This window comes from Schistosoma haematobium, chromosome 6 (genome assembly GCF_000699445.3).
Source record: "Schistosoma haematobium chromosome 6, whole genome shotgun sequence".
Classification (NCBI taxonomy): domain Eukaryota; kingdom Metazoa; phylum Platyhelminthes; class Trematoda; order Strigeidida; family Schistosomatidae; genus Schistosoma; species Schistosoma haematobium.
The window spans coordinates 6846683-6866220 of record NC_067201.1 but is presented as its reverse complement, the minus strand read 5'-3'; the positions used below and the strand labels follow the sequence as shown (position 1 = coordinate 6866220).

The following is a 19538-nucleotide window of genomic DNA, read 5'->3' as shown; positions in this document are numbered from 1 at the left end:
ATATAATGGGCTGATATCACTGACAATAGTGTAAGGTTTGAGCAACAAGTAGTCGTAATTTGTTGCATACCAAATTGTGCCACACATACACTATATGTACTTAATGTTAAAAATTTAATTTCTGACTGATTTCCAATTTGTAAGACTTCGAAGATTTATATATTAATACTTCGAGTATTAACCTGTAGTCACAGCATCCACTCTCATCTATCAATCCAAATAAGTGCTACACATCTCTCCCGAACAGATTGATCCAAAAAATCTGAAACTGGGAACATTCCATATTAGATACGAATTATTTTTTAACGCACTGTCTGGTTATGTATTATGCTCTACATAAGGCCAGTCGCGACTTCAATGACTCAGTAGCGTCTCATTCTAAAGTTGAGTGATGAGAGTTCGAATCTCATAACAAACATTGATTTCGTCAATATGAAACCCATGTTCGATATCTACCCACTACCTCGAACCACTACCTATCTTCAGAAAATGCTGGTCTATGATGTCAAATTATTTGAATTAGTGATGACATTGTATAGTATTAAGTCTACTGGTCTAGCAAGCATAAAAAATTTACTAGTCAATCGTTAATCCATTTATATCTTGATTGTCTGTCTCTATTCATTAAACCATATCAAATGTGACGAAACCTTCATATTTAAGGGCTTCAATTGTTTCTTTCCTTCCTATTACCACTGCCACTATCAATACTTTTATGATGTGTCTCGACAATTTTATCTCTCTCCCTGTGCTAATATTGGTATCCGGCTTCTTGGACTGATCCATATATATGATAGATTTCACTTCATTATGACTAACTAACTTGTTAATAGCATTTTAAATAGATAAATGTAATATTTGAATTTTTACGCGCGAAATTCAATATTCCGGTGTAACTGTCAGAATATATTAAGAAATACCAGTACTCAGTGAATTAACACTGACTTCATAATTAAGATTAACGGATATTGTTTAAACAATTCTATCGATACTAATGGTAAGGTTCTTGAACATATATTATTTCATTATTTTATACTCATGTATGTTTGTATGTGTATGTAAAGAAATAACCAACACTAATCAACCAATGTTTATTAACTATTTACAGTAACTTTGACCTCTAAGTTTAACAATGAATATTGTTATATCGTTAATACAATTCAGCTTTCTCATCAATATTTTGTATCAATTAGTTGTAAACCACATAGAATCTGATACCATGTATTCATCAGTTCAACTTATCACACGATAACACAATGAGATTATCAGTACTAATATAAGTAGTAGCAATATCAATGTATATGGTAGGAAAGATTAAGACTGGAAGAGTGCAAGCGTTCGAGTGTTCATGTTGTAAGCGGAATAGCAAAAAGTTAAGTTCTAGATATAACAATGATCAACATTATTAGGGAAAGTAATCAGAGGTTAATTTAAAAACTTGAGATCTAAGAAAAACAATGAATGAATAAATTTACATCAATGCAGTAGACTCTGTACCGTATCATCTATTATCGTGTGAATTTTAAACACGTAATCTGTCTTCATCAATACAAGTGATTGTTTTAAACCATAGATTCATTTTCTCCAGCTCTGTTTATCTTTCCCATACAAAATATCTTTTTAAAACTATTTGATTCAATTCTTTTAAGGAGTTGGAAGAATTTCTTGCACTAAAGTTAATTACTTATATAATATGTATCTCTTTTTTCTTTATTAGCCTGTTTATAATAATTTGATTGAATTACGAGAAAGTGTTCGTTCTCTGAGTAATGATGGTGTTGGCAGTATGTTGACTTATGGTTTAAAATCGATTCCATCCCTTCAGTCCTCAATTATAACATCAACATCTGGAAGCCTACAATCTGAGTCATCATTATCATCACAATCCCTACATGTAACTACCAATGAAGATAATAGTTATCATCATCACCATCCCAATAAATCTACAACAGCCAATTATGTTAATTTACCAATGTTTTGGTCTAACCATCATTCTACTACTGCTACTACTACTACTCCTGCACCTTCGTCAATGTTTTCTAGGTCGTCCACATCATGTCAACGACAACATTCTATTGATGTGACGACGACGGTAACTACGACAATAGAGCCTCGATTGTATGCTAATATAATGCCGCTCAATACTACCAGTAAATACCAATCAACTAGAAATAAACATCAACACAATAAAACTGACTTCAGTTTATTGTCCAAAAATCATATTCGTTATAGTGGTGTTGGTACTCCTCCCTCTGTGGTTGACTGTACTGGTAATAGTAGCAATAGTTCATTAAATGGCGAGTCACAACTGCCATCAGGTGTTATAATTGATCATAATTCAAAAATTACGGATATATCGAATAAATCTCATTCTCTGGACCCTAATTCAGTAATTAATTTTATCCCTACTACAACATCATCAATAATACCTCAATATTGTCCAGTAGCAGTAGTGGCGAGCGCACGAGCAGCGGCAAATTTACCCACTAACTCTGATTATTCAAACCTACCTGATGAGGTAATATTTTGCTTGATTTTAACATATTTATGTATTTTTGATAAGAGAAAACGTTGTGAAACGTTTCACTGAATTTATGAGCCGATCAGTGTTACGTCACCACTGATAACACCGGGCGGTTTTTTCGCCCTAGGACTCTCCAGCGGTGCGTATTCACAACCTCACAACGCTCGACTTGTAAACCTCTGAACTGGCATTTGATGGTGTTATTGTCTAACTTCTACAATGGGTAACCATTTCACACCCGACACTTGTACTACAGTGGTCACTGTTTCTCACTGGGACTCCGGGAATTTCCTATAGAAGCTAGTCACTAATGAGCACATGATAATTGTAAGTATAGGATTGTGGAGATTGTTGGGCTTCATTGACCGCCTTTAATGTTGTAAAATAAGTAACACAACATCCCTATTTCCACTATTTGATCATAAAATAGGACATTTCACTTTTCAATGGCATATGGTGTAAAATATACTTCAGTATTACGAGTCATTTTATGCAAGATTATTGTTTACGTCTAGATGAAACGTAAGACGATGACTTTAAATACCCTGACAACAAAGTTAGCTTTATGATGACTGCACGGACTGTTCCTATAGCATATATTTAATTTGTCATTGCCATGAACCCCGAACGGCCTGCTACGGCCGACAGTGGGGAAAGTTCGCTCTTCCTTTAGAAATGCTGTCACGTGGCCAAGCGTAAATTGACTCTCCAAAGGAAGTTCTACTTATTGCCTGCTTGCGGCGGGGCTGTTTACGAAATTGAGAGGACTCAAAGAAAATGTCTGCTACTTAAACCGAGTTGGTGGTACGGAGCATCCACCCAGGGGAATCGGAAAGCTCGGATTCTAAATCAAAGGCGTACATGCGCTCCAGGAAATTGAGGGAGCAGATAGCTTGTGAGCCTATTCTTGGTCACTCGCTACCACGGGATTGCATTTTATAACGTTGCTCCATTGCCTCGTGGATTAGACGTGTGCGTCAAGGGTTTGGACAGTAGCGGGTATACTGAGAAACAACCCGCGTTGGTGTACTTTATAGATATGACCTGCGATTTAACCGTGGTTACTTTGAAAGCATTCCTCGCGTATGTTGAGAATCTCAAGTAAGCGATATTTAGGTTAGACATAGAGTAGTTAGTAAAGCTGATAAACTGAATAATAAAATCTTCAACATTCACCAACTGGGACGGATATTACTCATGCCCCGATTGCTACCAACTACCTTGATGATTAGTATTTGGTGCTGTCGAGTTGTACGTTAAATAAAAAGTAGGGGCTTTTTAACCAAAACGTGATATCAGCCCACGAATTCATTTAATGTTAGTCTGAGCGATTTTGATAGATCCAGACTTCCCGGTTGGTACTCACGCGATTTTTTTAATGACCAATGCTACTTATGTGGCGTATGCTACTTATACTGACATTTAAGTAGTATGTAGCACCAACAGAAAGTGAAATGCCTGACCGCAGAGGATTGCAATTAAGAGATCAGGAAGGAAATCTGAAAGCAATCGAAATAAAAACAAAATTAGAAGAATAATGGAGTGTGTAGAAGACAACAAAAAGGGGATGTGCAAATGATGTATTTAATGTATGATTTTCGTATCTACTAAGCCACTATATTATTTTGCTTTAAACAATAAATCCGTTTTCCCTGCTTAAAATATCGTTCACTACACTATCACTGTTAGTAGCAGTTCGATGTGACAACTCTTTGACAGATACACATTAATTATGGGTTCTGCGTTCTTCGTAGATAACTCATTCTTTTGACCTGCAATATACAAATTTCCGTAGTATTCTCTTTTAAACTTTGCTTTATTTCATGTGTAGTTGAGTCAATCAGTCAGTCGCAACTTAGAACTTTATACGCATATACATCAATTCAAGTTACCATATCCTATTATCCCAGAGAGATGAGATAGGCTGAATCCCAGCGTAGTAGATGTAATAACAGTATCAGCGGTATTGAAACGGATTAGGCATGGAAATGTAAATTAGTGGAATAAAACAAAAATTTATTATAAATCCAGAAGCTCAGAACTTGGGATATATCTGCGCTATTGTAAATGATTTTTAGTCATTTCATTCAAAGTTTCTAACCATCGGTTACGATAATCACGTGGACTCCAACCAGGTAATCTACACCTATTAGAACGGCTTAGTTGAATTGTCAATGACTTCATTATCTGGTGCCATTTTGTGGTTTGGATACCCCTAGTTTTCTTCAAGCCTACTTCTACACCAAACATCGCCTGTCGAGTTGGGCTGTGGCTGATGAGTATTTGATGTAATCATCGAATTTATTTTTAAATGTCACTGTCTAAACTTAATTGGGGTCAGAACACTCCAGATTGGTGTATGTGCTTACATATCATTTTAAAGAAGAAATTCTCTAACCATTTTTAAAAAAATCAGGCTTGACTACTAGCATTCTATTCCGTTCATCACCATACTCTTCTACATCCATTTCCCCTCTTTCTTTCTCTATTCACTTCAGGTCCGTGATCCTAGCCGGAATTATGCTATGGTCGATTTAAGACCTAGTCCAGCAAGTTCTACTATTCCACCTACAGAATTAACACTGAACATAATTCAACATCATAATGATCACCGTACTGGTCAATTTACAACCTGTAACAGTAGTAGTACTAGTACTGGCAGTAGTAGTAGTAGTGGTGATTGTACAAGTGATGCAGCCACTCTAACATCGGATACTATTGAAAGTTACGAAACTATTGGTGCTTCTAATAATAACAATTCATATAATAATAGTAAACTAAACAAATTGAAAGCAAAAAATTCAATTGATACGGACTCATATGGTGGTGGCGGTATTCGTGGTGAAGATGGCAACTTATTGACTGGCTCAATTTCTTCATCACGTCGTAGACACAGTCATAGTTTATCATCAGTGACTACAACAGACCATCCATCAGTTCTATTGAATTATATTCATGTTATCGCTGCATCTAATAGTCGTTTTACATCAATAACTACAACTGCCGATGATGCAGTTCAATTATCCGGTCCATGTTCTGTAGGTGATTCTAATCATAATCATAATAATAAGAGTTTAATTTGCGATTTTGGCAATTCACCTAATTCATCTAATAGTAGTAGTAGTGGTCTTGGAGTTACATCATCATCGTCGTCATCAACTGGATCTTCTTTAGTACCTGTTTCATCAACTTCATTTGGTGATACTTTTTCATGCCGTTCTATGACATCATCTGGTATTTCTTCAGTAGAAGGTGGTGGTGTAGTTGTTTCAGATATGGTAGAACTATCCAGTTGTTCACCACCTGATGAAAATTGCGTCAACTATACACAAATTGATTTTGCACGTACAATGGCATTAGGCGAATTATCTGGTGATATTATGGCTCAAGAAAATCAAACGTTGCATAAATTACCATCTACTACAACCGGCATACGTATTGCTAATCGATGGAGTAGTAGTAATTCAAACAAAATTGATCGTACTACGTCTGTTAAAAAAACATTATGTCGTTCTATACGCCTGATTAGTCGTGGGACTCGTAAAAAAGTTGGATAATTTGTGGGTGAGAAGAAAGAAAAGCAAACGAGAACTATGTGTAAATTCAGTTATTCGTAGTTTACATATTGTTCTGTTGTCTGTGGACAGATGGTTCGCTATCTTCTTTTTTTTATAAAGAATTTTCATTAAAATAGTAATATAGTGTTGGATGGATACTATGTGCAATTTGTCGAGGCTCTCTCTCTCTCTGTTGTCTGTCTCTGTTACCGGATCCTTCTCATCAACCTTATGCATGAATGAAAATAAGATAGTATGTAATTTTGTGATTGGTTGACTGTCATGTACCTGCTCAAATTTTATCCTTTCATCATTTTGTTTACTTATGAAAATTGACTTTTATTTTTTAGTGATTATTTTTCATTGTTCTCTTCCACGTTTAAACAGAAATGTATATCCAAGCTATTATTACCACTACTGCTAAATATTATTATTTCAGTAGTGTCAAACTAGATTTTTACGTACTCTGTACCATTGTTAGTTTTTGTCGTGTTCGACTATGTGCTGTATATATATATATATATATATATATGCGTATGTGTTTGTCCTCACACATACTGCTTCTTTAAAATAATATTTGTGTATTCCGTTCCTGTTTACCTCATGTTTTTAGTTGTTTAAAATGTCCTCATGTTTATGTAAAACTATTTTCTTAAGACTCTAACACTTACCACAACCATACATTGCTATGCCGATACATACACACGTATACTTGCATTGTTTTACATTTATGTTTTCATTCTTTTATTTCCTTTACTTATGCTTTCTCTTTTAAATTTCCAAGAAAAAACTATTTCTTAATCTTAGTTTTTGACTTACATTTAGATCATATTTACCTATACATGCGCGTGTGTCACCCTAACGGTTTCGATTGCCTGGCTCCTTTTTTCCTCTTTCAATTAACCATTTTATTCACATTATTCTTTATGTGCATGTTTTTTTCTATTTTTATCCATATCACCTACACATATAAACACCATAAAGAATTCTTATGCCCAATATTGTCATTTTCAGCTCTACAATTCAGTTTTGCATAGACACCATATTTGTCTATTGTGCTTTTTTTTCCTAATTGAAAACAATTATTACCAAATCGTGCACATACTAGAAATGGCCCGTGAACCCCGCTCGCTACTAGCTGGTATTTGTGCTAAGTGAGTCTTTACATTGTCATCAGTTTTTTACTCATCTATTAATTTCTATAATTACTTTTATTTTTAAAATCAGTTTATTTGTTATTCATGTATGTTACTGCCTCTCGTCGTCTATTGCTTTTGGATGTATATTGAAAGATGACAGTCGAAACAATCTTATTTAATTGTCCACAGAACTGTGACTTATTTCTGTTATATTTTCACTTTTCTCTTGTTTGCCGATAAATTTGTTTATTAATGCCTTCCCTTCAAACATATTCTTATTCTGTGCTAACTCTTCTCCTTCTTGATTGTTTCTTTATTTATTATTATTATTACTGTGTGTATATCAAAGAGAGAAACCTGTAAACAGAGGAAGATAGATAGAGAGAGTTTAGAGCAGTTTGTACATAAATAATTAGCGTGAAACTATACGATCTCAATTTTGCTTACTTCACTATCGTTTAATTATTCTTCTCTTTTGATAATTGTAAGAGATTGTTCAATTTATATTTGTTTGATTTTTTGTTCTCTATGTATTTATATTCGCTTAAATTCCTTTGAAACGTCGTCATTGTTTGGTTGTTTTCTTTTCACATGCCTTGATAAATTTATGTATATGATTTTCTCAATAGTTTCTTTTGATTGAGTTGGTTTTTGATCCTGTGCTCTCTTTTTTTTCCTTTCTCGTATTTTATGTTACTTTTCATCGTACACAAATGTCGAAATCAATTTCTATGATGATTTTTACACATATACAAAATATATGTTTACAACATATTTGTCATTTTTATAATTATTTAACTAGTTTTTATTTGGTGTTTTCTTCTCAACATATAATAACCAACCACCTAGTCTTTGTCCCTGAATTATTTTACTTACTACTTAATATACTACCTACTCATTAGTATCAACTTTTGTTGATGTCATTTGCACATTTTATTGTTGAAACTATTATTGTGTATGTGTGACGACGTTAAGCTAATAATAACAACAACACACATGTCTTTGTTTCTGTACAGTTTTCATTCTTTTCGTATAAAATTTTTTTTTTTTATGATTACTTCCCTATTTCTCCTGTTCCTCCTATTCGCGATCATCAACCGGGTTGTTGTTGTTTTTTTTTTAAATACCCAACTGTTCCACATCACAACATCCTATACACAATGTTAAAACTTTTACAATCCTCGATTTATTGAATTTCCAAGGTAATATGAATATAAGAAAAAAATTTAGGCGCAACATTCTTACCTCTCCCACCCTCTTTCTCTCTCACCTTACAATTTTATGTGCCGTTTATTTTTAATATTATCGTTTCATTATTGGTATTGTTTGTTTGCGTTTTGTTTTTAAATAATTATTGTTATGACTTTTATCATATATATATATATATATATATATATATATATATATATATATATGGCTGTCACAGAAGTTAAGCAAAGAATCAATAATTAAACTACCTACCTACCTACCTCTTCGTTCTTTTCTTGCCTTGTTTCTTTCATAATCATCATTTATTTATTTATTATTCTCACAATTTTTACCGCTAAATTCACTATATATTTTGCTGTTTTTCTTTTCTTTTGGTTAGGAACATTTCCTTGATTTTATTACTATATATTTCATATAGTACTAATGTCAATTCTATTCCCCTCTCATAACAATTAATAATGATGTCTCTTCTTCAATTTTAGAATACTTTCCTTCATCTTGTTGTATAATTGGGTGGTTTTTTTTTAAAAAAAATTTTTATTGTAAACTCTAATATTCTCTTTGCTTATATTTTGGTTCTAATTTTATTGTTGATTCTTACCTTACGTCAATGTTACAATTTCATGATCTCCTGCTTGTTCACACTTGTTTGTCTGTTTGTTTTTTCTAATTATCATTTGGAACCTGTCACGTTATATTTTTTTATATAAATAAATATACTTAATTATGTATAAATATTATTTACATACAAATAAATATAATGTATTCTTCAACTGTGTTTTCCAATCAAGATTTCAACCTATTGCGGTTAATCATTAACATTTCACATATATCCATAGTATGTGTTGAATTGGTTCAGTTTGTGAAATCTGTTTGTTTGGTTAAATACCATCTTGATAAGGTGGAAAGTTGAAATAGTGTTGTAGTAATTCACATAATTGAATTTTAAACATTCCACTGTTAGTGATGCGAAATCTGTTACTCTTTTGCATCAATTAACAAAATATATGTAACATTAACTAATGTATATCATGTTGTTAAGTCACTAAAAATAAACGATACAATTCATTCAATAATAATGATTAGATTGGAAGAGGTTAGATGTAAAGTAATCATTAGAAGGGGTTCTGTGGAGATTTGAGTAATTTCGATAGTTGAAATCATGAGTCAATTGAAGCTAGACCACCATGGAAAACCTGTAAGCACTGAACGGCTGTTTCGTCCTAGTGTGAGACTCCTCAGCGGTGCGCATCACGAGATTCGAACCCAGGACTCATGATTTCAACTATTGAGATTACTAAAATCTCCACAAAACCCCTTTCTAATAATAATCACCTGCCCATTAATGACTGACTTCAAGAGGCGTTTCCTGGAGTTCTAGTGAGAAGCCATGACCAGTGTAATTCAGCCAGGTCTGTTGTGAGATATCAGCTCACTGAAGACAATAGTGTATGGTGGTGCAATTTCGTGGGTTGGTTGAAGTTAGACATTAACACCGTTGGATGCCGGCTCATTGGTCTTGGGTTGAAACCTCGCGGGGGTGGGGGTCGTGGATGCGCACTGCTGAGGAGTCCCATACTAGGACGAAACGGCCGTTCAGTGCTTACAGGTTTTTCCATGGTAGTCTAACTTCAATTGACTCATGATTTCAACTATTGTAAAGTAATCAGTTAATGTCAAGTGTTGCTAACGTATCTCAACCTTGGATGATAACTGCATATTCTAAGTTTAATGTGTTCGATCGGCTTAATAGGGAAAAAACAATTCATGAACTTTAATTAACTATATAAACGAATAATACCATTTTTAATTAGATCCTCATCAGGTTTTAATTTACATTAATACTTAAATGCACATATGAAGAAAAAACCGATCAAAGCAGTTTATAAGTCAGTGATAACCGTGGGATTGATGATATTAATCGGTAAAAAGTATAAATTGATAGTTTGATAACAGGTGTACTAGTTGTGATAAGAATAATAAAGACTTGAATTAATGTTTTACTTTGAAAGTATAAAAAACTATGAAAGCCAAGTATTAATTTAAAAATAAAGTACATACGTTATTAGGGTTGAAATTTAATACAATAACTTGTTAACTAAAAGTTACTTTCACTAGATCAGATCAATTCGTCGATAGTTTAACTCCCATTCACTAACACAATAGTCAGCTACGTCCCAATATTTCTATCTTGTTCACTCTGGTGGATGCAGTACACACGGTCTCTTAACATGATCACTGTCAATATGATCTTTACTTTCTAATATATATTAACATCCACGATCAGTTAACAAAATATCTTAGTTGTGTATACCTATTGATGTATTACAACATTTTGCTATTTCAACTGTAATATCACGTAAGTTGTGAATCTGAACAATAAAAAGTATTTGTGATCTCTCTCATCATTCTAATTGTGGTGGAGATTTTAACGGAAAATTGGAATTCGCTAAATGTATTGATCGTGTGGAGACAATTTATTTATTTATTTAAAAAAACAGTACAGAAAAATTCATGAAAGCCTTCAACACTTTTTCTCGGATACACCACAACTGGTTGTTACTTAAATCAGCCCTATAGTCTAATATCTTCGTACCAAACGTTTTGTATGAATCAGTGAATACTTCATTTCATTAATAATAACTATTGGAATAGGCAAACAAAACATTGATCTGAACCCCATAGTATTTATCAACGTATATAACCTAATAAGTTTATTGAACAAGTTTCCTGTCTTTTGTGATACTTCCTGGCGAAATAATATCTTATTGTTTGTTGAATCATCATGTGGTGTGTAGCCATCATATCTATTTCAAGTGAAATTTTAAAATGATGGAGAAAAACATCGCACAGATGGTCGCTTCTGTGTAGTGTCTCGTTTTTTTTTATGAGTTGGATAATTTAATTGATGAGCTTTCTCTTTTTTTTCTGGACAATAGTAGAAGTAGAAATAAGTTATCAGTCATTAGCAATGTAGAACGTGCATCAGTTCAAGTCAATACACGGTATAAGCACAGTAAAATAAGATTATTAAGGAAATTGTCAGGATATAAGGGAAGATAGCAAGTGTATCTGCGCTGTTGTGATCGTTCCTGAATCGTGTCACTAAACACAAACTGTTGGTTACAATAATGCAATGGACCCTACCAAAATAGTCTGCTTCTACTAACATGACTTAATGCAACAATCTTTATGAATTGATATCAATTCTTGTTTTGGTTCCCCATGTATTAACCACATCAGTTGATGAAGATTTACTACCTCATCAACTGATTTGAGAATAAGTTGAAAAAAAAGAGATAATACTCATTATATCGTAATTCCTAATGGAAATCTTTAGTAAAAGGTGAAAGATGTATATATATAACTGAGGAGACATCAGAGTTGAAGTAGACTATTTAAAAAATCATCTCCAAGGCAACAAGTCCGTCCTGATCAACATTTTTGTGACTGAATGTCTTCACCAGTAATATTGCTTTCATGTATATTTTTATTCGCATTAACCATTTTATCTGGTTAACTTCTGATCGTGTGATTAATTTACTTTTTCCGAATAGATTAATAAATTAAATCTATCTTAATATGCTCAATGTTTTCAAACTGATTTGGATAACAGGCTTGTAGAAATTCTCTAACATTTTTATAATTCTCTCCGCCTAGAATGTCGATATTTTAGCGAATTCTCACTTATAGCAATCGCCGTAATACATAGATATGTTTCGTTTCACTACCGTCCTGTGTGAAAGGATACAATCATTTCGTTCAGTGTAAAGTTTTCACAATGGGTACAATTTCGTTTGTAGATAATCTTGTAATTGTCTTATCTAGGTATTTTGTTTGGTCTGGACAAAATGGAATCAGGTCACTTTTTTGCCGAATGTGCGATATTGCTTTGTAGAAATTCCAAAATAATTTCATAGATTGGTAGAATGTTTTTCACACATACTAGAATGATCTAGTATTCCATATGCGAATTTGCTATAGTTTATTGACTTTCTAGACACCTTTCAATCAAGTTTCTAGGGCCTTGATGGTTCTTTATTCTGTCTTTAATGTTAAAGAAATAATTCACATGAATATTCGGTAGTATGATGGTTCATAACAATATGTAACATCATATGGTTACATGATAATCGTTCATATAAATAAGTTATCTTGCTCACTACTACACTAGTTAAGTCACATTCTATTCTCGTTCTTTTCAAAACTAAACAACACATACATTTAATGACATTTATGCTGAATGAAATAAAAACATCCTTCAATGTACGACAGTTAATAAAGAAATAAGACAATATTTTAGACGATTAGAGTCAACCTGTGGGACATTCGATAAGCTAGGTTTTATGCTTGTTGATACTCAGCCTCATCGAAGTATATTTTCAGTCCTGGAGAAATTGATATGTCGTAAGAGATTCAAATCTACATTGCTTAGTATTTGTAACAGCTTAGTCTCATTCACCTATAACATCTGTCAAATTCAGCTTACAAGTATGCTATGATGAATGTGAATGGTAAGTTTATACAAATAAATGTGACATTTTTTGTTCTATGCGTTATTCTGTAATCATTCATGTGATCAATTATAACCTTTTATCCATATGCAGTTTCATAACACTTATGAACTATGTAGACTTATGCAACAATTAACTGTCACATCAATCCAAACACCTCATAATTCATACTTGCTGCAATTTTTGTGCATTTTTCATTTAGTGGGATGAGTTCGAGTGTCTAAAATACTTCTATCCTAAAAACATTACTACGTACTTGACTTTTTGATTTCACTGTGTCAAATGAACAACTGAATTTACCTGAGAAACATAGAACAATTGAAGGGAAATTTTATTACACGTTACAAACTTAAATAATAAGCTATTCATATCATAACTGATTTCTGTTACGACCATAATATTCACACGAATCGGTTACATTAAACAAAGTATACTTCAATGTCCAGTTACTTTTATCTAGTCATCTGATTACGACCTTACAATCAATAGAATTCGATCAGAATGTATGGAATAAGGCAAAATGACTGGTTAAAGTAAATATGATTAGATGTTTCATGACAGATAGATAACAAACAAACACCACATTTAATATTCTAATTCAGCATATTTTGCTATTCAAAGAAATATAAATGTTGTGGATAAGGTCAATCATGCACCTATTTCATGACAGTTGTGAAATCAAATAACACATTTTATTTAATAGTTGAATTCATGAATCAATTGAAGCTAGACCATCATGGAAAACCTGGAAGAATTTGATGACTGTTTCGTTCTAGTATGGGACTCCTCAGCAGTGCGCATTCACAATCCCGCCTCGCGGCCGTCCAGATGACCAAACCATCCAGCTCAGAGGATGAAACTTCATCTAAATTCTTTACCTCTCTCTAGATTTTTGTTTCAGAATTGCTTTGTTATCCATTATTTTAACTTCATGTCGTTGTGCTAATATAGTATGATAACTTAAGTCAAAGCGCATGTATACCATGCTATAAACTGACTATGACTGGCCGAATCTACTTCCACAGCATAAAGGTTCAGTCTTCGATTCTATTCTAATTCACTTTATCTCCTATATTTGATAGATCTTCTAACTGAACGCTTGAATCGGTTTCCTAAGCTCTTCTAATAACCCCAGGCTAAATCTACACGACAACATGAACACAAGAGAAAAGGAGCGAAGTTTTAAAATAACGCTTTACTCCAAGGTTAGTTTGTGCACAGAAAATCGAGGATATTTTTGGTATTTCATATGGCCCTGGGCTTCTGGAAGGTTCTAGAACTATACTAAGCATAGTGACAGAATAGCCAATAATCTAATCAGAAATGTGACTCTTTACTCTCTAGATGTTACTGAGAAACGTCTATTAAACGCTGACTGGATAAAATGTTTCCCAGCGCTTTCAGGGTCCCTTTGGACTTTCTCGACGAATACTTTGTATTTTCTCAACACCTTCCTTCGTTCAAGAAAAATAGGACTTCATCTTTAGTTCCACTTCTCACATCAATATTAATGTCTACTCTGTCGATTATTTTTACTAATGATATACATGATTTTTAGAGAATGTTAAACTTTATTAGCTAAGATCACGGACTGACATTAATTAGACAACCACTGAAAACCAGAAAGCACTGGACACGTGTTTTGTCCTATCTGTGATGAATACAACCTACAAAACCTCTTCATTCAAACTATAATAGTTAAAATGAGAAGTGGTAACTAATATAATCCAGACACATCAAAAATGAATCAGTTGTTATCAGTGATATCGAATGATCGTCGATCTATTTCGTGAGTTGTTTGGAGCTAAATTGTATCATAGGACAAAAACCCAATGGTTCTAATGGCAAAGCGTCTACCGCCACCTGAATGCCATTGGTGTAATCGTAGACGAACACTGCTAAGTCCTATGCTAGGGCTAAGCTGATGTACAGAGCTCCTTAACTTTCAGTAATATATCAACTGTGATAAATACAACCTATTCACATATTAACTAATAAAATTTACTGATTATTCTTGTAGAACCAACTATCACCAAGTCAAATTACAAATCTTTTGTTAGTATTATGTGTATAAAGTTATTTTGTTTTCTTATTTCTTTCTTAAGAACTTTCGTTAACTTTTTTTTCACCTCCAGATTATGTTTTATTATTGTTATTATTTGAACACATAGATATTGGTACAAGAAGGAACCAAACAGATATGCGCTACACAGATCTCATTTGATATGTGTAAGGGCTGTGATACTGCTCGGGTGCTCAAACCAAAACAGGTGGTTTCCTTAGAGGGCCACGCTTGAAGCCTTCAATTTAAAGGTCTGACCCAGAAGGCAGTGGAGCAACGTCAGGAGATGCAGTCCCATGTTAGCCAGTGAACAATAATCGGCTCATACGCCATTTGTTCCTACAGGATACTGGAGCCCATGTGTACCACTGGCTTGGAATCAGTGTTACCCAACTCCCCTAGGTGAACTCTCCATGTCCACCAACCCGGTTAAAGCGTCAGACATTCGCTTTTCGTCCTCTCAATTTCGTAAACAACACCCCCTTGACGAGAAGGCAATGAGTGGGACTTCTGGCGGAGGCTATATACGCGTGACCATGTGAGAGCATTTCGAGAGGGAGAGCGGGCTCTCCCCACTCTCGGCCGTACCAGGGCATTTGTTTTATGCACAATTACAATTAAGCACATCAGAATTGGTGTCTTGATTATGTAATTTATTTTTGGATACGATATTTTGATTATCAATGACTTCAATATTGTATTTAACTGTTAATAGTAATGACAAAGAGAAAACAAATGAAGTGATTCTTGTTTTGTTTTCTTTTTATTAAAAAACATGTTAAAATTTATCTGTGTCACAAGGCACGCCCTCACATGGAATTCTGAAGGCCAAAGAAGAGGAAGACCAAAGAACACATTACATCGAGAAATGGAGACAGACATGAGAAGAATGAACAACAATTGGATGGAACTAGAAAAGAAGGCCCAGGACAGAGTGGTATAGAGAATTCTGGTCAGCGGCCTATGCTCCATTGGGAGTAACAGGCGTAAGTAAGTAATTTAAATGATAATGAATAAATAATATCCATTAATCTGATTAAATTGAATATGAATAAAGTCACTGAAAAATAATCGTGTCCAATTTAAAGTTTAATTAAATCTTTAATTCATGAAAAGCTTAGATATAAGGTCTAGTCACACGTCCTTTAGCCCAAGCCCCCACCTACCTTTCTCTCCCCCCCTCTCCCTCTCTCTCTCTCTCTCTCTCTCTATATATATATATATATATATATATATATATATATATATTGAAGTTTACTGTTTATTTATTTCTTGAAACTTATTTCTTTTAAGTAGGTGTATTTGAAGAAAATATGTTGTTTGTAGTACATACAGGTGATTATAGGGATCATTAGTCACTTACTAGAAACAGCAATGACATTGGGATATATATATATATATATATATATATATATATATATATATATATATATATATATAGAGAGAGAGAGAGAGAGAGAGAGTTCCACTGTTGTATTCATTGTTTGTCATTTATAAATTACAATAATTTATGATTGATTGCCGTATATTGATTTATGTTGGAAAAACATGTTTACCAGGTTTAAAGTAATCATTCTTATCAATGTGTATAATTCTTTGTAAATGTTATAGAATATGATATAGAAAATAGTACTTAGTTGTTCTTATTCACTATAATTTCCAAAATGAATAACTTGAAGTATATAAGTGTTTTTATAGCACATTGTGAAGATTATTGAATTTTAGGTTTCAATATTACAGATTGACATTTGGTTGACAATAATTGGACACCTGTTTGGTTCTAGTATTGTAGTACAGTGCATCTCCATGACTATAACATAGTAATTATGCACAATTTTTAGTACGGTTGGATTGTACTCAACAGTGGAATACAATACGCGCTTCTTATTTTATTTAAGACCATCTAGCTGGTTGTATATTGAACCCTGATATATACATGACTTTATACACGAACAATTTAATGACTATTTGAACTTAATAGCTCATTGAATAACGCGTTAGGCCTTTGAACTGAAAGGTCCTAGGTTCGATTTCAAATGTAAATGTTAACACTGAAATCCTGGTACATCCAACGAATGAGTGCCATATAGGATGTAATGTGCATTCCAGATTCCATGGTCCAACTTTACTAAAACATATGCATAAATGCAAAATCGAGGCGATTCGCTTAGCGTTTAGGTATATCAATAAAGAACGGTTCAATATATTGATTACTATCAACAACAGGAAAATAAACCCTTGCAAATGTATCAACTGTACATCGATTCTGTATTCAAATAATGATGATAACGAAAGTTGAGAAGTAGCTTGTGAATATTTCCACAAGTTAAACGTATTCATTAAATCTCTAAACCGGATAATATATTCTTATACGAACTTTAAATGTATTAATTAATCACTGGATAGTAACCAATGTCATGATTCTCCAGTCTTAAAGCATCAATCGAATTATGTTGATTAAATTGCAGTTTGATCACTAATCTAATAACTTGATATCTGGTGTACTATATGTTTAAATATTAAGACACTGGAGGTAGTCTACATCTTAGTTCTCAATGATCAATCATGTATCATTAACTCAATCATATAGAAGATCAGTCACTGACCAACTAGCTCAGCGATAATATCTCTAACTGTGTTGTAGTGAACAAGAACACCAGTGGGGACAATCGAATGTATTTGACACAAAATTACAGGACTTGTTAATGAAATCTAACAATCAAATAGTAAAATACGTAATTTGCAAAATGTTCATCAATTGTCTCATAATCACTCAGACTTCATTGTTCTTGCATTTTCATACAAATTGCATTCTGTTTCGATTCTTTACTGTTCTATCCTCTTGTCTCTCTGCTGCCAGACATTCTGTTCACGACTAACATCATCTACTACTTATGTCAATATAAGTAGCACACACCACAGTGTAGCTGAGTGATAAGAGTTAGAATTTTATAAAGGATTATCAATTGCATCGGGACTAGCACCAGCTGGGAATCTTCAATTGAATGTATTTTCGTTTTAATCATGAACAAGCTAATGATCAACGTTACTTAGTAGAATTAATAATTAATGCCTTAGTGTTTGAACTAATTAGTAGTTGAACAGATATACATCCGGTCGTGACCAGTTCAATACAGGATTCCACTGTTTTGTTAGTATCAAAAATATATTCATCCTATATTCCTATAAACTAATGTTATGTGTAAAGATGGATGGTACCTAGCAATAGAATCCAAGACACATGTTTCGTCCAATTTGGGACTCGTCAACTGGATTTACCTGCATCCCAGAGTTGATATTATATGTCTGTTAGTAGTCTAAATACAATAGTAATTATGACAAAACAACGCCAACTATCTAATAGAAACTATACTTAATATTATTACCAAAGCTACTTAGATTGAACTTTATACATGTTAAAATCAAAATAGCATCATGTCATAAATAGCTGTATTCATAGAGAAAAAATAAACAAGATTAATGTAGAGACATTTGATAAAATCACCAGATTAGTTAGATGGTAAATTCTAAGAAAAAATATGTCTTTATTGAAATGTACAAATATATTGCTTTAATAACACTTTTAATGTCACTATACAAGTTTAGGCTGTTTTTTACATGAATTAATATAAGTTACTTGTTACACATGTTGTAATATAAACAATTTGAGTCATGTGGTGTATGCTACTAATGTCGATAGATATAAGTAGTATGTATCACTAATCGAAAGTGGAATGCCTGACGAAAGAAGGTTAAGAAGATCGAAAAGAAGAGAACGAGAACAGAGAGTGATTTGTATAGAAACGAAGGAGCAACAAAAATCTGAGATAATTGATGGATATTTTGCAAATGAAGTATTTACTGCATGGTTCTCAGATTTTACCAAGATGTTCTGTAATGTTGTATGAAAACACTTTTGGTTGTCCCCATCTGTGTTCTCGTTCACTATAATGTCACTACATAATATGAGTGGAATAAGATTTGAGGTTATGGTTGGTGGTATTCGCATTGTAATTTCATCGATAGAATTCAACTAGCAAAAAGATGAAGACTTGATATACATGACATTGGTCACTATTCAGTTATCAATCAGTTGTAAATGGATTAACGTCCTCAAGAGAAAATTCATTTGTATCCTTATTTATATTGTAAAACAATCTGTAGAAGGTGTTAACGTTTTCTTAACAATGCATAGTTTTACAAATTATCTGTTCTGATGAGGGAATGGTGCTTCAAATATAGTTTATTTTGTTACTGTCCTAAACAAATTTCTCACGATAATTTTACGCTCTAACAGACTGAGATATGATATTGGTATGCTACACTGCGCCTCCACGATCCCGCACTGCTGAGGAGCACTATGCCAGTACGAAACGGCTGTCTAGTGCTTCCAGGTTTTTAATTGTGGTCTAAAATTGATCGATTCATGATCTCAATCAAAAACTTAACAATATTCACAACCTCATACTAATATTTACTACTTTTGTTAACCGCATATGCATTATATATGTGTTAGATGGTTGGTGGTAGTCA

General features: G+C 33.3%; 1 protein-coding gene across 1 annotated transcript in view; it reads left to right on the top strand.

Annotated features, from left to right (window-relative positions):
- MS3_00008416 (uncharacterized protein) overlaps positions 1-6081 on the top strand; it is a gene marked incomplete at its 3' end in the record, with an annotated part of 55118 nt that extends 49037 nt beyond the window's left edge. Inside the window, exons 10-11 of the mRNA XM_012942626.3 lie at positions 1718-2518; positions 5023-6081. Coding sequence (XP_012798080.2) covers positions 1718-2518; positions 5023-6081 — 1860 coding nt within the window. The remainder of the gene's footprint in view (positions 1-1717; positions 2519-5022) is intronic.
- Positions 6082-19538: the final 13457 nt, after the last annotated feature.